General features: G+C 47.5%; 1 protein-coding gene across 3 annotated transcripts in view; it reads left to right on the forward strand.

Moving 5' to 3' along the window:
- The window catches only part of CDC23 (cell division cycle 23), a 30,737-nt gene extending 17,694 nt beyond the window's left edge, over positions 1–13,043 (forward strand). Inside the window, exons 8-15 of one of the 3 annotated variants that reach the window (XM_078769271.1) lie at positions 1,385–1,482; positions 1,573–1,654; positions 4,993–5,146; positions 10,527–10,646; positions 11,246–11,321; positions 11,407–11,468; positions 11,562–11,640; positions 12,744–13,043. In XM_078769271.1, coding sequence (XP_078625397.1) covers positions 1,385–1,482; positions 1,573–1,654; positions 4,993–5,146; positions 10,527–10,646; positions 11,246–11,321; positions 11,407–11,468; positions 11,562–11,640; positions 12,744–12,932 — 860 coding nt within the window. In that variant the 3' untranslated portion in view covers positions 12,933–13,043. Of the gene's footprint in view, positions 1–1,384; positions 1,483–1,572; positions 1,655–4,992; positions 5,147–10,526; positions 10,647–11,245; positions 11,322–11,374; positions 11,469–11,561; positions 11,641–12,743 lie in introns of all 3 variants that reach the window. The other 2 variants (XR_013621664.1, XR_013621663.1) reach the window with 2 other exon arrangements.
- The last annotated feature ends 11,844 nt before the right edge of the window (positions 13,044–24,887 follow it).

Genomic DNA, 24,887 nt, shown 5'->3' on the forward strand with positions numbered 1-24,887 from the left:
TTTGACCTCATCGCAGGAGTTTCCAATCACGATGAAAGCTTTGCATTCCACAGTATTCCGGAGACAGGTGTGATTTTAAAAGATTTTCTTTCTGAACTGAGATTTTCCAGGATTTAAGGACATATTGCATTGATCAGCCCAGCATCTGATCACTTCCATATTAGTGAAGAGTGATGCACCTGCTGTCAGCCTAAAAGTGGAATGAGGGTACTTTTCAACACAGTGTGGAGCCTTCTGCAAAAATGGCGAGGGTTTTCTAGTGTATCGGAGAGGTTATTTATGTAGGTGAGGAAGAAGGCTGTGCCCACCCCACTGACTGCAATGGGGCACTCCAGCTTTTACTAGGTGGAAGGAGCGGGTTCCATTGTCAGCAACAGATTGACTGTGTGAGTGGAGGAAGTCAGAAATCCAGGAATGATGGCAGCCTTGTATATCACAGGCGAAAGCCTGGCAAGCAAAGCAGGATGACAGATTGTGCTTAATGCCCGAGATGTGGTCAGGCAAACAGTCATGATCTCTTTGACATTTAGGGTCTCCAGCTATTGCTGAGAGACCGAGGGAGCTTAGCATCTCCAATGTTGAGTGACCGGAATGCAATCCAAGCAGATGGTCAGAGATAGGCTCTTTGACAACAGGAATTAATTGACATTGGTAGTTGTGATCGATTCCATTACCTTGCTTATAATTGGAAGCAAGCTTACTGGTCTGTAGATTAGAGGATTCATGTTTGGACCCTCCTTGTGGACAGGTGTGATATTTGATGATTTCCAGGTGGACGGGATGTAACCAAGGGAGAAGGACAGGCTGAATAGACAGCCTTAATGAAACAGTAGACAGAGGAGAAACAATAAATTCACAGAGACTTTAAGAGCATGGGTACTGATGCCATCTGGGCCTCAAGAAAGCTGAAAGAAAACGCGCACCATTTCCAGAAAGGGGGTGCGGCCTGTCAAAACAGAAGAGAGAGTAGCCATGGAGAGGCACAGAGGAATTGGGGACATCTTTGAGAGGAGTGTTTCTATTTGGTGTACAATTTCCAGAGTTGCAACAGAAACTTGAATGGAGAGATTAGTAATATTAGAATGGACACTGAATATTGGTGTGCCATACTCTGAGATGAAGAGTGGGTTGGGGTGAGTTGGGGGCAGCAGGGCACACAGTTGGTACAGGCAGGAAAGGGTTAACGGTTTTGATCAGGTGAATCCTCGACAACATCCCACTACCACATTCACCGATCCAAGGATCCAGAACCAGAAGCCCTTTCTAATTTAGCAGTGGAAATAACATCACAGACTGTTGTGGGTCTTCTCCCTCCTTCCATCCCCTGTGTTTAGTGTGAAAAACATTTTCACTAATACTTTTTTCCTTCACTGTTCATGAACAGATATCGACACAGCGTTGGCTTTGTTCACCGACTTGACGAAGAAAGATCCATACCGCATTGAGAATATGGATCATCTATCAAACCTGCTCTATGTAAAGGTAATCGATCTGCAACCTGATGCTTTTCTTAACTGTTTTGTTTTACTGCCTGATGAAGCAACTTTGTGGATGCTTTCCATTTACACACAGAACATGCAAATGGAGCTCTGTTACCTCGCTCACAAATTGTGTGAAATTGACAAGTACCGTGTGGAGACATGTTTTGTCATTGGTAAGTGTCTTGTCGAGTGCTTGCTTATAAAATAAATGTAAAGGCAGTAAGTATACCATGTGTAAGGGGTAAAAGTTAGTTTGTCTCTGATTGGATCCCGACGCAATAAATTGATTTCTTCTTCAGTAAAGATGATATTGTATCATGGACGGTAACCACCTGATAACCGCAATCTCAACCGAGCCATTAACTGACCACAATTGTGTCTAGTTCATGGGATAGCTGAATTGTGGCTGATTTATGGTAACATTGTTCCATATTCCAGCATAATCTAGCACCCCATCCCTATAAAACAGGATTGCTAACAATCTCGACCTCCAGGAATACATGGAGCCAAATACAGGTAAATCCTTGAGGAGAACCTGCTTCAGAGTGCAAAAGGCCTTGGAATGTGGCGACGATTTACGTTCTAACAGGACAATGACCCCAAACATACAGCCAAAGCAACATTGTAATGGCTTCAGAACAAGAATGAATCCCATTGAGAATCCGTCGAAAGACTTGAGGATTGCTGTTCACCGACGCTCCCCATCCAAGTTGGCAGAGCTTGAGCAAATCTGCAACGAAGAATGGGAGAAACTCCCCAAATCCAGATGTGCGAAGCTGATAGACATACCCAAGAAGACTCAAAGCCGTAATCGCTGCCAAAGGCGCTTCCACAAAGTATTGACCCAGGGGATTGAATACTTATGTAAATTAGATAGTTCTGTACTTCATGTTTAATAAATTTGTAGAAATTACCAAAATTGACATTATGGGGTATTATGTACATCAGTGACAAAAAAAAATCTTAATTTTTAATCCATTTTAAATTCAGGTTGTAACAACAAAATGTGAAAAACGTCAAGGGGTGTGACTACTTTCTGAAAGCAGTGTGTGTGTGTGTGTGTGTGTGTGTGTGTGTGTGTGTGTGTGTGTGTGTGTGTGTGTGTGTGTGTGTGTGTGTGTGTGTGTGTGTGTGTGTGTGCGCGTGCGTATGTGTGTGTAAAAGAGAGAGATAGAATTGTGAGGAACAGAAAAGGAAAAACGAGATGTGTGTGATGATTGACATTTCTTTTGGTGAGGCTTCTCCCGCTGATTTGTCATGATCTTTTGGTGGAAAATCCACTATACTGTTTCTCATATATTTATATGTTTATTCTTTGTTGATGTGAATTTAATGTGTTTGTTAAACTACATTTATATGATATTTTATGTTTGTTCAACTACATTTCAAAGCATGAAAACCACAAAGAATAGAATTAATTGTACAGTAACGGCTAGATGTTACAAGTTAAAAGAAACTAAAGAATTAATTACATGTAAAACCTCAAATATAGTTTACCTATTGACCTGTAGCAAATGTGCGATGCAATATGTTGGTGCATTGATGGGTTGACTGACTGCCTGGACGCAACTGAGGTTGTGGATCTACTGATGTACCATCTATTGATGTGGATCCATGATCGAGGTTGTGGATCTGCCGTTTGGAGAGGTCCTGGGCTGAAAGGATTGAAACCTCGAGGAAGAACGGTGCCTAGCTGATGATCCATGCAGTCGGGAAACTAGTCAGTTGCTTACGGGTTAAAGTTCTTGCTTTAGGTGGAGAAACTATGTTTGAGGTTTACAATTTAAATAAAGTTGAATATGGGATGTTGTGAAATTAACATCATTTACAACAATCCTTTAAATTATTTATATTTAAGTTTAGGAACAACCGATACTGTACAATTAATTGTGTGTGTGTGTGTGTGTGTGTGTGTGTGTGTGTGTGTGTGTGTGTGTGTGTGTGTGTGTGTGTGTGTGTGTGTGAATAAAAGAGAGATAGAATTGTGAGGAACAGAAAAGGAAAAAACGATGTGTGTGTGTGTGTGTGTGCGCGCATGTGCATCTCCAGGCCATAACTTATTTTACCATTTGAGCTTTTGTCATCAAATTTTCAACAAACATTTATTATGATAATATGGAGAAAGTAAATAAAAATTCGGTCAAAATGTGAAAGGGCAAAGCCATAGTGACTAAAAATAGCCTTTATTGGCTCCCGTCGCAGCATGTCAAGCATGAGACTGACGGTTGTATTTTTACGGCGTACCCATAGGGCAAAGCCGTCTAGAACAGTGTTTGTCTGTCCGTATGTATGTATGTATGTATGTTTGTTTGTTTGTGTTGTAAATCAAAACTCAGACCTCTTTCAAGTAATGAGGTTTTATTGAACTATATCTCCACTCATCCTATAACACAAAATAAAGCACAATCATTAGCACTACAAAGGAAGCAATCAAAACAAACATTTCCTCCAAGCACACCTCCCTCCCCCCACCCCCTGCAAGCAATTACATACCTGTTAATGCCGATAGTGTCTTGGCAATAAGGTAACAGAACTGCCACGAGACCGAGCGCCGAACATTCTGGTCCTACATAAGCTCCCTCAAGGTCGGCCCTTCGACCGAACCTTCTCTTCCAGCTCGAGACATTGCATCATATTTCACCACAGTATGTATGTATGTCCCCTCAAACGTACACCAATCAGAACTGAGGATATGGTCACGTGACAGGGGCGATGTGATGTGATTACGTCTGTGATGTCATCATGGCGTACGACAGCTGACTCCACACACCGCCTTTTGATTCCTGTGCCGTTCAGGCCGAACAAATTGTCGAACCTGTCATATATCACAATCACCATGCCTCTACCTTTACGTTTTTCATTCAGTGTGAACCATGACAAACATTTAAAAGGTATAGGGGGAGGGTGGGGGGGGGGGGGGGGGAGAATGCAGACCAGTTGAAGGCCTGGGGGGGGTATTGACCATTTGGGGGCCTTGAGGTGCATAGACCACTTGGGGGGGCCTCAGGAGCAGCAACTGCTTGGGGGGCTTCAGGTGCTGTGACTTTGGGTGGCCTCGGGGGAGTGGAGAGGCGACCGTTTGTGGGGCCTTAGGGTCGGCGACTGGTTGGAGACCTCAGGGAGGGTGGGGTTGAAGAGAGGGGCAGAGGGGATGGACCGCTTGGAGGCATTGGGTGGAGGTGGAGGCACGGTGTCAGAAACCAGTTGGAGACCTCGGAGGAGGGATTGTTTGGAGAAATATCACGAGGCTTTTGTTTTCATCTAATAACCACTTAGCTGTTTTGGGCAGTAATTTCGAACCACTCACACGACACATCGTTGGAGTGAGACTTTTTAAACCCGTTCACATGAGTGGGTTTTTTTGTTTCTTTGTTTCAACAGTTCTGTAATTGCCAAATGCCATTGCTGTCTAAATTTGATAATTCCTGCTGTATGAAATGATCAACTGTAATGTCGGATCTTCTTTGCTTGCTTCTTTAATTGTTTCATTCTCATCCATGTCGGACTGCAGGTAACTACTACAGCCTGTGTACTCAACATGAGAAGGCTGTCGTTTACTTCCAAAGGGCTCTCAAGTTGAATCCTCGTTGCTTGAGTGCTTGGACTCTCATGGGCCATGAGTATATGGAGATGAAGAACACTGCTGCTGCTATCCAAGCATACCGGTCTGTTTTATTGCTATCATTAAAAAAACCCAAAAGTTAATAACACAAATGCACACACCTCCTCATGGAGAACCTTGTGCGGGAGGGAGTCGAAAGGTTTTTAGCTTTCTTTACTTTTAAGAAACAACAATGATTTTGCTGCGCAGTAATGAATACAATCGAGATTAGTGTTTTTGGTTTGATTCCATTTCACCATACAGGATGCTCCATGTTACATTGGTTCACATCTACTTTTAGTGTTTAAAATATTTTTCTTCTACCATGGCGTATGCCAAATTGAGAGCTGTAAATAGTGTCCCAAGTGATAAATAAAACAACCTGAGATAGTGCACCGTTGCAGACACTTAGAACATTCTGTGATCAAAATATCAAACTTTGGAGCCTTTGTTCTCATACATGCAAATACAGACTTGGCATTTAATATGGAATTTTTTTTTTTTCTTGACTTGGGTTTACTTTCTGAACTCGGTATATCAATCTGGTGAGTTTCTTTTACGCTTCAGTGATTTCTTTGTTAAAAGAACCATCTCACTGATTGTCTGTCACAGCAAGAAGTCGATAACAGGATTATATCGCAGGTGGTGTGACAAAATGTACGGACAGGTACATTTGACGATTGGCTTCACAATCGGGTATATAAGGGTTGTTGCGTTCTGTATTAGTGGAAAACAACTGCTGCACGTCGACAAAAGTTATTGCCGCTTCCCCTGGAGATGGTCCGTCAACTTGACAATGCTGTTTGTCATTTTGTGGTGGCTTTACGAAATTCCGGCATGAAACAGCGTGCTATTGCTCGGCAGTATGGCATCACTCAAGGTCAGATGTCAAAGATCCTGAAACAAAATGCTCAGAGGGGTGTCCCTACTCCAATACCGAGGTCAGGACGTCCCCGCAGAACCACAAGGAGGGATGATCGCCAGCTGCACCGGTTAGTCCGCAATGGCCGTACCAAGTCAGCTAATCGGCTTAGGGCTGAGTGGCAGCAACTGACAAATGTGCCTGTATCCAGAAGGCTAGTCAACCAACGACTGGTTCAAGCAGGCCATCGTGCCAGGCGTCCCCTGAGAAAGCCACGTCTGACCAGACAACACTGCCAGCGCCGATTGCAGTGGGCTAGATAGCACCGTCAATGGCAGCCAGGACACTGGAATCATGTGATCTTCAGTGACAAGTCTAGATTTCTGGTCTATCGTCAATATGGCCGTGTCCGAGTGCGCAGACAAGTGCATGAAGCCTACAACGAAGATTGTATAGTGCCAAGAGTCCAAGCTGGTGGTGGTGGGGTGACCGTTTGGGCTGCTTTTCATGCAGGGGGCAAAACTGACCTGGTTGTTCTGAATGTAAACCTGAACCAGTTCAAGCACAGGGCCATTCTGGAAGAAACATTGCTTCCATTTGTCCGTGCAGCCTTTCGAGGAAACTTTGTCTTCCAAGATGACAATGCACGGCCTCATCATGCTCGCATGATCCAACACTTTCTTGCTGACCGTGGTGTAGAGCATATGGAGTGGCCTGCCATGACCCCGGATATGAATCCGATAGAGAACTTGTGGGCAGAATTAACGCGTCAAATCGACAACTTGGACCAGCAGCCGACATCTGTGCGTGAATTGCAGCAGGCTATTGTAACTGCATGGCAAGCGATTCCTGTCCAAACCTTGGCAAATCTCGTGAACAGCATGCCTCAACGTGTACGTGCTCTCCTGAATGCTCGTGGGGGTTACACGAAGTACTGAACTGTAATTTTACTGTCCGTAATCCCAGTCGTAATTTAACTTTTGTTTTTGTTAAAAAAAATTTTTGGCTAATGTGCAAAATAAAGAGATACTTCTGGAAAACGCACAGAAGTTTAACACAGTACTGTCCGTGAATTGAGTTCGATATCAGTTTACATCACTTTCAAGGATCAATTTATTTGCTTTGAAATGTCAAATGTGGTTTTTGTTTCTTTTAAAGGTCACATTAACAAAATCTAGAATAATTTCAACATAATTCCAATGATCTTTTGGTTCTAAGTCATCTTGAAAAGTAAGTTCAGCCCCACAAAAAAAATATTCCATATTAAATGCCAAGTCTGTATTTGGCTGTCACGTAAAATAGACATGCTCTCCAGAACTTATTGTATATAAACACTGCACTACCTCCATATTATTACCCTCACCAGAGGAGAGGGTATTGCACCTGAGTCCGTTTGTCTGTCTGTCTGTCTCTGTCTCTGTCTCTGTCTCTGTCTCTCTGTCTGTCTGTCTGTCTGTCTCTCTGTCTGCCTGTCTCTGTCTGTCTGTTTGTCCGCACAGAATAAATATGATTTTGTCTGCAACCATTGGTCTGATTGACAGGAAATTTTCACCATCGGTGCATCTCCTCCTGTCGAATTTTAAAATGATAATTATGACATCATCGGTCACGTGGTATGGGCGCCATCTTGGAAAAGCCAAAAAACTTTGCACCTCTACATCTCCGAAAGCGCTGAATAGAAAAAATTGAGACATGGCTCATTGTAAAGAACTCTCCATGGGGAATAACATGTTAATTATGATGTCATAGGTGCCTCCATTTTGACGTCATAATTCCACAAGTACAAAACTTCATCTGATCAAGATGAAATTTATTGTGTCATCTCGGGATAAATTGGTGGAGAATTTTTTTTTTACGTCATCAGTCATTTGTTTTTACACAAAAGCCTTAAAAACCACTAAAACACTACCTGGCAAGGGTCTTCGATCTCTGATTGCTCTTTCTAGTTATCTTTGTGTTACCCTTTACTCATAACCTATTTCTTGATGATCTCACTGGTTTGAAACTTGCATTCACACATAACACTAAGGTTTAGTCCGTCTTCAGTCTTCCAGGTCATCTTTTGAAGGACTTTTAAAATATATACTGAACATCAAAATAAACTTATCACTTTCTGATATGATAAGTTTATTTTGATGTTCAGTATAATATATCTGCTCGTAGAAGTGCGAGGAGATTGAGGCTAGAATGGTAACATACAGATAGTGAGTGGGTGGTGGGTAAACAGGCAGGCCCAATCTTGCAAGGGTTATAGGGTGTGATAGGGAAAAGGAAGAAGTTAGGAGTTTTGTTTGTTTTTTTAAATTTCATTTTCATTCAATTTGCAATAATTTCTAAAAACATGCTTTTACTTTGTCTAACAACTTGGTATTTTGTGTAGATCGGTGACAATTTTTAAATTTAATCCATTTTCAATTCAGGTTGCAACTGAACAAAATGTGAAAAAGTCAAGGGATGTGAATACTTTCTGGAGGCACTGTATACAATATTGTCGTGTCCAAGGTGTTATTTAACACTGGACAGATGGACCGAACTGGCTGTTACTCCCTTGGACAAGTCAGATGAATGGCGGCTTTGCGCACACGGGATCACTGGAAGCACACGAGAACCTTAGCTCCTTTAAAGGGCAGGTTTTTCCCAACAAATAACGGGAAGATTGACACTGAGGTATGATGGCGGAATAAGGAAGGGAAGAAAATGAGGAATACAATGAACAAATAAATAATTTTATACAAGAGAATAAAAATCGAATGCACCTCACACCTCACTCGAGCACAGACGGGAATGGGAAACGAGAAACTGGGTGAAGCCTTAGTTTGGCTGTGGAGACATCGAAGCAGATGATGATGATGATGATTAGGCAGGCGAGGCAGTCACGAACAAGACAAGGCACAAGGCAGGATGACGAAGCAGAAACACGAAGCAGGCAATAAGCAGGAACACGAGCGGAGAACACTTCTAAGGCGAGGCAAACTTTCCCACTTTTTCCACCGAAGCAACTCTTTTTGATGCGATGAATTTCCGCCCCTCTGAAAGCAATTTCAACTCTGCCTTCTCTCTCTCTAAGGCCACATCCAGCCACCACCGGTGACGTGTCAGCAGGCTGCATGTACATTTGCTTCACCTTAAATCCCAACTATTTATTACAACGCACCACCTTCCGTATGGTGCCCATTTAAACAGACAATCCTTAAGCTACATTTCTCTGTTTAGTCCGAGATGACTCCACTCTCTGCCGCTCCATTCCTCTTCCCTCAGATCGGCAGTCTGCTGCCTCCTCACTCTCTGAAGACCTGGACAAAATCACAGACTGGTCAAACAAGTGGAACATGTCTTTCAATCCTGACAAATCTCACACTCTTACTATGTCTCTCCGAAAAGATCGACTGGACAACCCTCCCATCTACTTTCTCAACAATCCTCTCCAAGAAGTTCTGTCGCTCAAGATTTTGGGTCTCACTATCTGCCATGATCTTTCTTGGGAAAACCACATTTCCAAGCTGGCCTCCAAAGCCAGTCGCCGACTGGGCATCCTCCGTCGTGCGAAGTCCTTCCTCGGCACACCTGAGCTCCTCACCACATACAAGGCTTTCATCCGCAGCTCAATGGAATACTGTTCTCCCCTATGGGCCGGTGCTCCTGCCTCACACCTAGCTCGGCTTCACGCTGTTGAAACCAAAGCTTTCAGAATTATTGGAATCTCCCGCGATGAAGCTATCTCTGAGGGCCTTTCACTCACTCACCGCAGGCAGGTAGGTGGTCTTTCTGTCTTCTACCGACTCCTCTCCGGCCTTGCACCCCCAGCTCTCTCTGTGCTCTGTCCCCCAAATATTCCTACAGGTCGCACAAGATCTGCCAGCAACCCTCTGATGGTTAAACTGCCGAAATCTCGGCTCTCTGCTCACCTTCACTCTTTCATTCCTCTTTTCTCCCGCCTCTGGAACAAACTCCCTCACTCCCTTCAATCCCACTCCTCCCTCCAGGTCTTTAAAACAGCTGTTCACCACCATCTCTTATCTTCCCCCATCCAAAACCTTGATCTTTTCTACCCCCGCTAATTCACCCCAGATCCACCTTGTTTGAAATTCCAACTTCTTTCCTGGAAGTCCTGGCAGTGTCCATATGTTTTATACCTCTCCCACCGCCCCCTTCCCATGCCCCCCCCCCCCCCAAAGCCCTCGCCCTCTCTCAGATCTCTCGATGTCTCCATGTCTCTCGGTCCCTGCTCTCAAATGTTGTGTTTGTGTCCTTCCCCCTCTCTCCCCATCTTGTCTACCGCTCCCGATGTTATATGTTTTATGTGTCGGTTTGTCTTTCTGTGTGATTAATGTTCGCTCTTTCACGAGCCTCGATCTTGTATACAAAAAAAAAAAAAAAAAAAAAAAAGTACATCAAGATTGGCCAACTACCCAAACACGGACCATACGAATGTATATACATTTCTAACTGTTCAAAGGTAATATCTACCCTCTCCCCACAAACGTAGCAATATGTATGTGTACCCATGACCTATTCTGTTCTGGGCCTTCCGCCTGCACTTAATTAATAGTTCACCATTGTACAATTTGCTTTTGCTTTTCAGACGTGCAATTGAAGTGAACAGGAGAGATTACCGGGCCTGGTATGGCCTTGCCCAGTCGTACGAGATACTGAAGATGCCTTTCTATTGTATATACTACTATCGACAGGCACATCAGCTCAGGTATGTGTTGGAGAGATGTTGTTTCAGGCAATTCTATCTACCGAAACAATGTGTGCATATGTATGTGTAGAAATGTGTATACATGGGTGTTATCCCTGGTGTTGGGCTAGCGGCTAGGGTGCCGGCTTAGGATCCGAGGATCCTGGGTTCGAATCCCAGTCGATTGCTGAATTAACGCCAGGGGGGTTGACTCAGACTGTCATCCTTCCGAGGTCGGCTAATTGAGTACCAGTTCACTGGTAATTCCCTGTTTGTCGTAAAAGGCGGCAAAAAGGGTTGGCGGCAGGAAGGGCATCCAGCCGTAAAACATTGCTTCAAAAAAGGGGACCAAAAAACAACAACCACGGTTCCCGAAAAAGGCCAACCCCCGCTTTGCGGGGAAAATGGCCTCTAAAGGTGGTTATTTTTATATACTCTGGGAAAAATAATTTTCTGGCCCACTAGTTTTTAATTGTGTGGCCAAACTAGTTTCTTTTTTTGCCACACTTAATTTATTTTTCATTTATGACATTTGAATTGCTGATGTCATAATTTGGATTTCTTTGTCTCATTTTGTTCAATTCATTTCATGTTAACTGTATGTGTCTTCTCTTGTGAAGGCCAAATGATTCGCGGATGCTCGTTGCTCTTGGAGATTGCTACCATAAGCTGGAGAAACTTGCAGAAGCTAAAAAGGTAAATTTTCATATTTGACGGAAAAATTCAAATTTGAACGTTTCCATTTGCAGGTTGACCTTTCCTCACCTTCATTTTTTGTTAGTGTTATTGGAAAGCCTACAGTGTCGGAGACATGGAAAAGGTTGCCCTAGTTAACCTCGCCAAGTGAGTACTGCATTCCTGATCTATTCCGGTTATATAGTACATGTTGTATGTTCTGGTGATATCCCTGCATATTTTGTCTGTTTTGTTTTCTAGGCTGTATGAGCGACTCAATGAAAGCGATCTGGCTGCACAGTGTTATCACAGATACATACACGATATGTGTGAAGCAGGGGTATGTCTTGAATCGTTGTTACGTGCAAAATGGTACCTACAACTATTCTTTGTCACATAGTGCATCTTTCCATCGACCACTCTTGCACACATCTCTAGTATTCATATTTGTAGACGGAGTAAACATCTTAACATGATTCTTGTAAACATGGTTGAAAAAATAAGTCCAGTATTCGCTTGCAGTTGATCAGGAGGGATGTGGATATTTTCGCTTTGCCCTCCTGTTCATCATCTTTCTCCAGAGTGTTGCATCAATGAGTGTTGCATCAATGAGTGTTGCATCAATGAGTGTTGCATCAATGAGTGTTGCGTCAATGAGTGTTGCGTCAATGAGTGTTGCGTCAATGAGTGTTGCGTCAATGAGTGTTGCGTCAATGAGTGTTGCGTCATCGAGTGTTGCGTCATCGAGTGTTGCGTCATCGAGTGTTGCGTCATCGAGTGTTGCGTCATCGAGTGTTGCGTCATCGAGTGTTGCGTCATCGAATGTTGCGTCATCGAATGTTGCGTCATCGAATGTTGCGTCATCGAATGTTGCGTCATCGAATGTTGCGTCATCGAATGTTGCGTCATCGAATGTTGCGTCATCGAATGTTGCGTCATCGAATGTTGCGTCATCGAATGTTGCGTCATCGAATGTTGCGTCATCGAATGTTGCGTCATCGAATGTTGCATCATCGAATGTTGCATCGTCATCTTTCTCCCATCTGTTAGCCTTTGCTGGTGGAGGTTAAAAATCTCATGGCACCTTTAGCAAGAATAGGCATCCATTGTGTGTTGGCATCCTGGCCAAATTCCAATATTTCCTGCCCCGATTAGCGCTAGGAAAAGCAATGGCAAACCACTCAGTGCATTATCTGCAAAGATACACCAGTTCTTTGAAAAGAGTATGGACATTGAATTAGATTCCAATTGATAAGCTTTTTTGTTTGCACATTATTTGCAAAATGATTTAAGTGCACGTCAGTGAGTGCGACGGCAAAATGTGAGAAATTGAGATATTTTGGATTATTGTCCTTTCTGAAAATTGCCATTCAGCTGCGTGTTTGTTGTGAAAATCCTTGTGTACAATTGCACAACATTTGATATCCTTTTTCATGTTTTCAGGAGATCCTAGAACATGAGGAACTTAGCTCTGCATTCCGCAACCTGGCTCATTATTATTATCGAATTGAGCGCTGGGATGATGCGGCCGTGTGTGCGCGCCGCTGCTGCGACTACAACAGTGTGAGTAATACCATATTTGGACTCTCTACAAGTGACGTCCGAGAGGAAAACCTGCTGCCCTCTTCATGAAAGTTGAAATTCGGACAGAAGTTTACCTTTCAGCATGAGAATGATCTGAAACACGCAGCCAAAGCTACACTGGAGTGGCTAAGGAACAAAAAGATAAATGTCCTTGAGTGGCCCAGTCAGCGCCCTGAGCGAAATCCAATCAAAAATCTGTGGCATGACTTGAAGATTGCTGTCCATCAATGCTCCCCCACACAATTTGACTGAGCTTGAACAGTTTTGTACAGAAGAATGGGCAAATATTGCCCAATGTGCAAAGTTGGTAGAGACCTATACCAACAGACTCGCTGCTGTAATTGCTGTCAAAGGTGCTTCCACCAAGTATTAACTCAGGGTAGTGGATACTTATCCAACCATGATATTGTCGCGCAACTCCGGTTAACACCAGAGTCGCGGATGGCCTAAACGGTCTTATTCGGAGGCAACTACCCAAACACGGATTTTACTATATGTCGCGCGGGAGGAAGAAGGAAAATGGAGGCTGCGGCAAAAGCTTATCTTCAGCGCACCGACGTAGCTCCGGTCCTGTAAGGGGATTAACTCAAGCGGGCACAGGTTTAACAGGGGATGCAAAATAATACAAGGGTTTATTAAAGGAAAAAGGCAACGACAGGAAAAAGCACACGCCGGTAACAAATATCCTAATCGGGACGTCCCCACATGACAGATTTCAGAAACGAGACGAGGGGATATGAATTAATAAAAAGAACACGTTCATCGTGTAATTGGGAAAGGTAATGTAGTGTACAGTCTTATCTGTATGTAGTCTTGCGTGTAACACGGCCCCGCTCGCGCCACCAGGCCCCGCTCAATGCTCCGATCGTTTGCACACGAGGTAGGCCCCGACTCGAGCACGAACACAGAACGACGAAGAACGGCAAAGGGGGGACGAGAGCGCAAGTCCACTGCCAGAAGCAACTGCTCTGAACCAACTGCCGCGCAACTGCTCTGCACCAACTGCCGCGCAACTGCCCTCCACTCTCAGACTGGCGTTCGGCGCTCGCTGATCTCTCCTTGCCAACTCACTCACTCTTTGAAAGTCCTGCCGCCCTTGTATCACTCCACGGCGGTGACGTCAGCCTTGGCGCGCCACCCAGTCAGTGGCCTCCACCAAATCACAGGCCTGTGGTGTCATCATAGCACGTGGCACTCGAGGTGGATAGGCCTGTCGGAGGTGTAAATGGTGGCGGCCATGCGGCGGTGTCCTGGCCTGGTTTCCTTCTGCCGTTTCTCTTTCACAGTCATGTCAGGGAAGGGCGTTACTTCGTGTTGCGCTAAGGACCTGTCGGAATGTCTATGTTGGTCTGCAGCGCCAAAAGGGACAAAGGTTTGGCTAACCAGGTGAGGACACAAAAGGGGTTTATTCTTACTCCCTACTATACTTAACACACGAACCTCCTGGTAGGTTGACAAGTATACTCCTTACCCGACAAAACGCCTACACATGAACTTATTACAGGTAGTTTTCCTTACCGCGACAGACGAAGCACGTTACCTATTCAGATCTATCTGCTCTACATATCACTACCACATCGACATAACACCCCCCCCCCCCCCCCCCCCCTGGAACCGTAGCTCCTGCAAGGTTCACTGCAGGCGCTACCATCCCAGTCTTAACGCTTACTGTCACACACTTAATTAACCTATGAAATAAATCAGGAGGGCTGTGGGAAGTGAGTCGGACTACTTACCTACACTTCCTTAACATTCTAAACCCCTTAACAATCATGCATTCATGTATTTACATTTTCTTCTTTGTTCCTGCGGAGGGAGGAAACAAACAACACTCAAAAATCTAACTTAACCACAAAACTTAACCTTAACCAGAAATTCAAAACTCAACATTTGTACAACCCCGGTCTACAGACCGCGTCCCCCGGTGGATGCCACAAGACACAACCTTACCTGCGGGGCCATCCCCAATGAGCCCCTAAATTTCCACGGGCCCTGTCCAGATGTTACAGGTGAGTGACATGGCTCGGTGGATTTCGCCTACATTCATGCAACACAAACCCCTTAACCACTCTTTCTCATTCCACCACTCATTACTGCATTTCAAAAATCAACAAAGCACTTACTTCACTACACCCCCCTGCAGGACCATGGCATTGATGTCATATACTATACATGTGTGCATTCCTCAACTAGGCAGCAGGGAGGTACCACACAAAAAGATGGTGGGGGCGCTTCAGGCTGTGGTGCCCGCAGTCCCAAAAACAAGTCAACCGACTTACAAGTTCATTGCCCCCCCCCCCCCCTTTACCTCTTGGCCCGTGGCAGCCCAACAGCCCCTTTCCGCCGTTACCTCGTCGGTGATGGTCTCCACACACACCAGGCTCTGTTGCCTCCTGCTGCCGCGCAGCTCCACGGGTCGCCGGGGGGTCTCCTTTACCCCAGGGCGCCCAACCAGACCCTCCACCGACGAGCTCCAATTTCCAGATACCACCGGCTGCCACGGGTAATTGCTGCAGAGGGGGGCCGCAGGCATCGCTCCTCAGAGCTTGATCCGTACCTGCGGACACACACACCTTCCCCACCCACAAGATCCCCAAAACACATCTCCTCCCCCGCTGCCATTCAATTCTCAACACAACTCAGCACAATTCCATAGATGGTGTAAAAGATGTTACAAGGCTTGCCATGGCCTGCTTCATGTGAAATCCCCAATTCACGTTTGCCATTACACATTTCCAAAAGCACAATAATCACCACTCATCCATTTCCTCCAACTTCACGACCACATAGAAACACATAACCACTACACAAAAACATACTCCACCCACAAAACACTGTGTGGCCCCCATTCCATCCCCCTCACCGGCCATGTCATCACTCTCACCTGCCTCCCAACTCCAAATTACATGTCCCCAAAATTTCCACAAGCAAGTCCTGAAGCCTGGGACAGTACACCTCAAAACACTCACCTCAAGTGCAGGTAGATGCAGGTTGGTCAGGTCCAAAGTGCAATCCACCCTCAAAATCCCAAAATTTCACATTGGGCCGACCAAATTTCACCAAATTTCTCTTTTGTCCCCACTACACTGGCAGGCATGTGGATCCGCATCCAACGGTGATCATCACTACACAACTACCTGTGGCTACGACAGCTCTGCACCTCTACCATGCAAGGGTCATCGGGACAAGGTGAGCAGTCAAAACGCCAACATGGCCCATGAGTGTCCATAAGGTTGCGACCCACCATCCATCTTTCGGCCCCCCTGTGAGGAACACGGCTGCACCAGCCCCAGCTGGCCAATGTGGTGAGCACCTGCTGCCAAAAACACACAACCGCACGCACAACCTCGGCCCTGGGGGGCACGGTAGCAGTGCGTGGCATCTCTACAGCCACGTCCCCTGTACCTCTACATCATCCCCCAGTCCAACCACAGAACTGCAGCCCCCCCCCCCAGTGCTCACCCACACTTGACCACACCAAGGTCCAGTCGACAGCCATGCTCCACCAGGAGACCCACCCAGAAGACATGGTCCACACACCTCGGACACCCATAGCACCACGTTGACCCTCAACTACCCAACTAGATCCCCATGATCCCGCGTCCCAAATATCAGCACAGTCGCCCCCGCAACCAGTTGAAAGCTGTCCTGCTACCCTATCAATTTTATCACAGCCTCCAACACTTTGGTCTACACACCTGGATCAATAACGGTGTCTTTGTGCAGTGACCACCATTTCTCTTCACAAAATTCACCCTTAAATTTGCATCTAACCCACAGATTACCCATGCCAAACATTTATCACAATTCACTAACCTCACCGAAGAAAGATGCTTTGCCATACACATGCCAGCCGAGCATGGCCCATATGCTCGGCTCGTTACACATCTCCCGATTCACATCCCCATGGCTCCCTTCCCAAACCGAGAGTCCATAAATCATAACGGAACATCTGTGGAAGGTCACTCTCACACCATCACGTTCCACAGATGCCCCAATGGTTGTCCAGCAGGCTATGTCCATCCCTGTCCATTCGGTTCGACCCGCGTCCATAGCCCAGCATGGCATGGCAGGTCATCACATGCTGGCTGTCCCAGAGCCTCAGGAGGAGGGTGCCAGGCCGCATGCCCGGGTGGTCACTACATCAGGCCCAAGCTGGCCGTCCGCGGTGTCACCACCAAAGCGTGACCCACGACACCTCCCCCTAGTGGTCCTCAATATTTGCCATCCCAGGCTTGCGAAACCACCTCGGAGCCCCCCCCCCCCCCCGGAGGTCTTAACCCCCACCAGGGTCCGGTGACCCTGCCGGCCCGAGCCACACGCCCGGCCGGCGCCCCGATGGACAAGGGACGCCACACTCCACCAGACCCTCCGTGGGGCCCAGGTCGTACCTCGACACCCAAGGCTGGACCCCACGTCCAAATCTCGCCAGCACAGCCCCCCAGCTGGCTGGCATCCCCAAATTTCGAAAGGGGCAACTTTTGCCCGAGGCCATCTCCACTGACCTCTCCTTGTCCAAATCCCGCAGCCCGGGGACCAACTCCAACCAAGGCTGCTCCAAATCAATTTCCCATTTTAATTTAATTTAAAATTTCCTTTTAGAAATTTTCATTCCCCTTGCCAAACCACAGCTGCAGGTAACAACTCCCTCAGGTTGTTCTGCCCCTCCCTGCTGCAGCTGGTCCAAATTCCCTACAGGGACCAAATCTCCAGAGGCTCGATCTCCTGATCCTCCAAGATCCAAATCCAGCCAGGAGCCAACACACTCCCTCAAATGGTTCTGTAATTTTGGAGCCTCCGTTACCAAATCGGAGTGCCCGGTGAGGGTCCCCTTGGTCACCTCAACCACCTCCTTGGACCAACTCACCTCATCACCCAGGCTCCTTTGGGCCTGGTCAACCCCTACCTCCATGGGACTGTCCCAGGTCCCCAGCCGCTGGATCACATCATCCCCATCATCCCCCATCAATTCCGGCTCCGACAGGTCTTCCGCAATATCCCCAATAAATACCCGGTCCGGCTCCATTACACGGACCCCCAATAACGTTACCCCCTCTCGCTCTGCACCACCGTCCTGGTGCTGCACAATTCCGAATTCATCCCCCGGTTGGGGTGTTGTGACATCCACGCGGTCCCGATAAACGTCCAGGCCAGAATGTGGGAAGCATTCCCTATTACAATTTTGGGACTCCACGCTCACCTGTTGGCATTCCTCATCTACCTGTGGGCACTCCACATTCACCTCTTCACATGCCGCAATCAAATTTTCCCAATTTACCTGTGGGCACTCCACGTTCACCTGTGGACACGCCCCTTCCTCCTGTATGCATTCCCCATTAGCCTCTTCATTTTCCTGGTGCAATTCCCAATTTGCCCCCCCCCCCCCCCCATTCCGATTCAAATTCTGCCACCTTTGGCTTCTCCTGTGCCCCAACGGCACCATTCGTTCGTCCTTCCTTCAATTTACTCGAACATTCATCAATTTGTCGATAAAAATGTAATATCACGAGCATTACAAATTAATTTGTGCAAAATAATTGTTTGCATTATGGTATTATGATTGGTGTAAATCATGATAACACAGCAACTCAGGTATAGTCATTATCATCAGGTAAAATAAGCCCGTTCCTCGGTAACGACGCGTGGTGAGGCGAGTGCAGCGAGCCGAGCCAAGCTAGTATATATATATATATATACATATATATGTATATATAACTGTAAGAAATAGTAGAAACTCCACAGTACGAGCAGGGCGTCTCATTTGCATTGAATAAATAATCGTTAGATTAAATAAGACGCGGACGTAGCTTCAGGACGTCGATCTTTAATTGTCGACTTTTAAAGTCGACAATTAAAGATCGACGTCCTGAAGCTACGTCCGCGTCTGATTTAATCTCCCGATTATATAAATATATATATATATATATATATATATATATATATATATATATATATATATATATATATATATATATATATTGTTAGACGCGGTTGTGGATGTTAGTTTACCGAGCGGTTTGGTATGACCGCGTCTGCACAGTTTACCCGATTATGCTCGAACGTTGACTAAGTCGCGCTATGCTAAATCAATGATGGAAAAGACACAACGGCTGGATTAAAATGACACGACACCAAGGGTTCAGTTCTCAAGACCTCCGGAGGAGGTTATATTAGGGCGGAAGGTCAGATTACAACGACAAGAGGGACAGCATAGAAAGGCAGGCACTTAGACACACTCTTATATTAGCCCCGACAGACGACAGATAAACGGGACAAAACTGACTCACACGGGGATTGATGGCAAGGAAAGCGGGTAGTCGATGGCTCAAGGTGCACTCTTGGCTCAAGGACAGAATCGACCCGCTCCGGTCCAGAGATGCGGGAGGTCTCACTCAGCGCTCGAAGGTGACTTTCTTTCTCCAAGCTGGGGGCGCATCTCATCTCACATCCGGTAAGTCGCTGCGTATATCCGGCGGGGAGTGACACGCCCTCGGCTCGTTAGCTCCGCCCCAGATGGAATCGGCCCGTTGCTTCTCATTGGGTGCATGCGGGGGGTTACCGGCTCCGCCCTTGACGAGGGGCCGACAGGCAGCCCCTTCTTGGTAACCCCGTCGGCGCACATGGGTAATGGCGGCTAACCGAGCCGGAGTGAGGACGCACACTCCCCGCACGCCGCGCCGCGCCCCTCTGTTGTTGTAGTTGTTGTTGTTGTAGTTGTTGTGGGGAAGATGGGAGGAGGTAAGGGGAGGTCCTAAACTCACTACTGGTGCCATACGATCACATTCTGGTGCAACGAAGAGTCAGAAATAATGGAAACGAGTCCTTAACTGACATAGACTAAGAATAACTAGCAAGATGTCCGAAAGTTGTCTACGTGAGATGCGGTGGACCTGGGCACGACATTTAATGGGGGAAAAAGGGGAAGGTCGGTTCTACAGAGTGTTATTTACAGGCAATGGGACTAGGGAATGGGGGATTGGGGATAGTTGGGGAGTATTGGGGAAATAGGGGAATATTTACAAGCGGATATGGAGGCCAAATGCCATATTCGCAACATTGCACCCTTCTCTACCCTCGGGGCGTCCCGACCCGATAAATTTTTACCTACTTTAGTGTGGCACGCAGATGTCGTTCCCTCTACTATTAACTCTACCCTGAGTGCGACAGTTTTACAGATATTCACAAATGAGTAAATATGTCCCCTGCGACGTTGCACCCTTCTCCTCACAGAAACACACCCACAGGATAACCGAATCCGGAAAGAATTCGCAAACTAAACATACAGCCGGTAGGGAGCATTATTTACACAAGACTACACTGATATTTACACTACGATCCAGGACCTGTTTTTGGAGGAACACATGCAGATGTTATGCATAGAGAGAGCACGCATGCCAGCATCGATACACCAACCCACGAGTGCTCTGTGGCCTTACGGCCTTTAATAATGTGCAGAGCACCCCATCCAAGCACCAAAAGCACCACCCCAGCACCAATCGGTGCAGTCACCATTGTTCAATGAATAAAAATAAATTCAACAACCCCTAACCCTGCAGGTGTCTCTTGCTCTTCATGTGGTGCACTTGGCCTTCTGGCTTCTTTCAAAAATAAAGAAAGGCGCCAACCGCGTCCATTTCTTTATTGTGGCCGTCAGGGGGCCAACTGTTAGTGGTTCACCTTGTATGGCATAGGTGCCACGTTGACCCATAGGTCCATCCAAGGGTGGTGCTTGGCCGCAAAAGAACTGCGGTCCATTGTGGGTGGCCACAAACATTGCGGTCCATATGGTGTATCGATCCAGGCAGCAAGCAGCGAAAGTGCAGGCCCACAACTGCGGATCCAGCACCTCTCTCTCCTCTCTCTCTGCCCCAAAGCCAGATCCTCGGAGGTGGGAGACAAAAGAAGCAGACAAGTGAGTAAGGTGGTAAGGGCGCAAAAGTGCACGCAATACAAGGTGATGCACACTGGGGGCACATGGGAACCAGGTGAGACAGGTACGTTCCTACCGTACGCCCCCCCCCCCCCACAAGGTAACCTACATGGCCCCTCCCTTACCCCTTACTGTATCCACAAAACACAACACTACCCATAAACATCTACTTTACAAATCAACAAACGTCCCTACTGTCTTCCCCGTTCCTCCCATAAACCAAATTCGTCTTCTCTCCCTCCTAACCAATCAAATTTGCCATTTCCAACTCTCATCACAATTTGCCATCTTCAACTGAACATCAAAATTTGCCATTACCAATTCCTCATCAGTCCCTCCTAAGGAGGGAGAGATGGAATCACCCCAATGTCTCATCCACGTCGTGATGCGTCTCACCAATCCACACAGCAATTCTCATTTCCTGCACACAGAACAAAGAAAACACAGGTGTGGAGTCATCATCATCACCTCAGGTAAGTGGCTGCGTATGGTGCGACAGGTTCATCAATCCTAACTATTTCCTAAATGACTTTAACAACTTTACATTACCCGGGGTCTTTCTCCTGCCAAACCATTGGCCCTCTTACACTATGGGTTCTAAAAACCAATTCCCATTGAGCAAACTGTGGTGCTTTTCAATTTGGGGTCTCACTCCCCCGATTCATCTCCCGGTGCCCTCGCACAATTTCTGGGCTGTGGCGTGTACCTCTCCCAGCGGGTCTACCCACCTGCACACCTCCACCACTGCAGTTGCCTCCGAGCTTACCTGCTCCTTACCCTAACCTAACTACCTGGGGAAGGCCCTCTGGCGCTCTCCCCACTCGGTGCCCTCTCTGGCACTGGGCTACCCGGGTCCATCCTCCGGATCCTCGGGCCCCATCCACAACTCTACCGGCTCCCAGAGCCCACCTGCGGCCTCACCTGGCCGACATCCTCACAGTGGTGGAGTGCCCAACCAACTACACACACTAACAGGCTACACGCCCAGCCATTTCCACAACACTAATGCACCCATCCACAATACCATTCTGTCACCCGCACCACAGATGCCAATATCCAACCACAATTTACCTATACCCTCTACCTAACACTTACACTACCCGCCCCGGGTACTCGTGAAAGGGGTCCACTCTTCCCCCATCCACACCTTCGCACCATGCACACCACTCCGTACCACTTACTCCAACTCTCTCCACACACCTGTACTTGCACACCTGTGCTCTCATTCTTGGTGCTGCCTGCACCCTTCTCTCCCCAAGCGCATTCGCGCTGATCCACCCACTCACTACTCACACACTGCTCCACACACCTGTCCAGTTGCACACCTGTGCAATCACACCTGTTCAATTCTCACACAGCATCATCTCATCTAACTACTCCCCTCTGAAACTTGCGCTTCCCAGTCGTCCCTTTAAACTATTGCGCTCCCACGTCATTATCATCCACACTAATCTACCTGCGTCCCCACTACAGGTATCAGTCACTAACTAACCTTAACGTCACCTAATGTCATCTTCACTAGACCCCTATCAATATCCTAACCCACCCGGGCTAGTTTTCACTGCCATACACCCCATAATCTATTGCTCCTTTGCCCCCATATGGGAAGGGTGGCAGGGATGCCACCCTTACCCACCGGGCCCATCGCTCACTACCAATTTTGCACATCAAATTTCAACAAATCAAAAATTTGCCAATCACTGCCCATCATCTGCCAATCATTACTGCCAATCCTTTGCCAATCATCAAATTTTGTTTTTCTCTAATTTTGGGTCCAAAACACTAACCTCATCACCCGTCTACTCACTAATGCCTCTCGGTGCGCCAATTCCTGTCCAAAGCCCGGCTTCGTAAAGCCAAGCCATGAATGCGGGTTGTTCTGTGCCAGCGGCTGGACACGTCCCGCATTCGGTGCAGGGACGGGGGCTTACCCGGGCCGAGATCCCACGCACCCCCTCGGCGTGGAGCCATCCAATTGCCCGATCTCGACCTGCCGGCACGTCTCACCAAGAAGTGGTCGCCATGACGACCCTTCCTATCGGGCTGCCAGCTCCGCCTAGTGGAGCACGGACGCGGCCGTTCAAAGCGAGGCCCGGCACGCACCGAGGGCCCGATTTGGCTAAAAGTCGACCTAACCGCTGCTCCGTTTAACGTCGATGCTTCACCTGCATGCTTACACCCCGCAGCCCGTTCCTTGCTCACACATCCAGCCGTCTCCATGCTCCTCGTACCTTTCCTTACACACCTCGGTACTCTCATTCCACTCACAGCCTTGGTCACACACCTGACCACCGAACACTTTGGCACACATTCGTTGGTCGCACACCTCACCAACACACCTCTTCGCGCCCCCTCCTCGGTCACCTCCTCTGTGACAATCACAGGTGTGCTCTCATTCGCACACCCAACCACGTGCCTCACTACCAATTCCAGCGTGCATTCCCACTCACGCTCTACCATTCCAGGTGTGCTTCCTTTCTCACCTGTCCCAACCAACTCACGCTCCGTGTCACTCGTACTACTCTCACCTCCACTCTTGACAGCGCACTCACCCTTACTTCCGACAGCGCACTCTTTCCCCATGCACCTGTCCGTTACACACCTTTCTCGCGCACACTCTCCCGTTACACCCTCTGTAACACTTACCACACCGCACTTCCATGTGCTCCCTCGCACACGCGCTACGACCGACTCACTCTCGCCAGCACCCTCACTCCTTGGCACGCACTTTTTCCTCACACACCCCAGAGTCGGACTTTCTCGCACACCTCCTTTTTCGCACACCAGACCTGTCGCACACTTCACCAACGGCCTCTCACGAACACCCGGGTCCATCTCGACCCCCAAGCTTCTTAAATCATCTGGCGCATCATACGCACGACCATATTGGTCACCACTTACACCGGGTCCTCTTCCTCTTCGCTTCTCCTCCATCACCTGCGAATCCCTCATCCGGTTAATGAGCACATCATCACGATCCAAACACAGACTTTGGACCAATTCTTTTATCTCCTCTTTTATCTCTTTCTTATCCCCTCTCCGTCGCTTCTTAATTTCGCTCATCCCTTCTTCCACTTCTTCTAATTTCTGCTTCACCTCTTTTATTCCCCGGTACATCTCCTCAAGCTCGTCCTCCAAGGCTACCTTGACCGTTTCCATGTGCGTCCTCACCTGCCGGTCCTTCGTCTCCATTACCTCTATCACCTCGTCCAACCTCGTTGTCAGTCCCTCACGTACCATTTGACATTCCCTCTTCGTCGCTATCAAGTCATCTTTTAGTTCTTTGTGTCGCTTTTAACCCTCCTATTACCGCTGTGTTCTTCTTTACCTGGTCCGTTAGTTCTTTTTGTCCCTCTGTCAGCTGTTCCACCTCCTGCGTCAGGTCCTCTATGCCCCTTGCAATTTTACAGTCCCCTTTCTCACCCCCTTCTCCATGTGCTCCTTACAGTGCCTCACCTCCTCGCGCACTCCTCCGACCTCCTCACTCACACCTCTTCTGATCTCTTCTCCCATCACTTGCATCTCCTGCCCAGATGCCACCCTCATCTGCTCCATTTCCTCCCTGTGAGCATCCAGTTTGGTTTCTACCCCCATTCTGACCCCCTCTATCTGCTGCCCCATTTGTTTAACTTCCCTTTCCGCTTGGTCCCTCATGTCCCTCAATTTGCCTTCCATGGTGTTTTCTAACCCCTCTAACCCCTTTTGCATTCCTTCCATTTGATTCTCTTGAGCGGCCATTCTGTTTTCTACCCCCGTTAACCCATTCTTTACCTCTTTTATCCCGTTGTCTAACCCCTCACCGGTACCCCTCGCTTCGTCCCTCATTACCCCCATTTGGTTTCCCATTACCCCCAATTGCTCCCTCCGAGCCCTCGCTTCGTCCCTCATTGACATTGCCCTCCTCATTCTGTTTTCCATTTCTTCATTATTCTTGGCCATATGGGCCTTCATTTGTATTAAAAAAAGGTTCAAATCCATCGGCGGCGCTACCACGGTCGCGGGCGCCGCGACCAGCGAGGCGCCATTTTGCGCACCCGCAATGTCGGGCGCAACGACGCTATTTTGTGCGTCTG

The sequence above is a fragment of the Myxine glutinosa genome, unplaced genomic scaffold (genome assembly GCF_964187855.1).
Source record: "Myxine glutinosa unplaced genomic scaffold, kmMyxGlut1.1 SCAFFOLD_1882, whole genome shotgun sequence".
Taxonomy (NCBI): Eukaryota; Metazoa; Chordata; class Myxini; order Myxiniformes; family Myxinidae; genus Myxine; species Myxine glutinosa.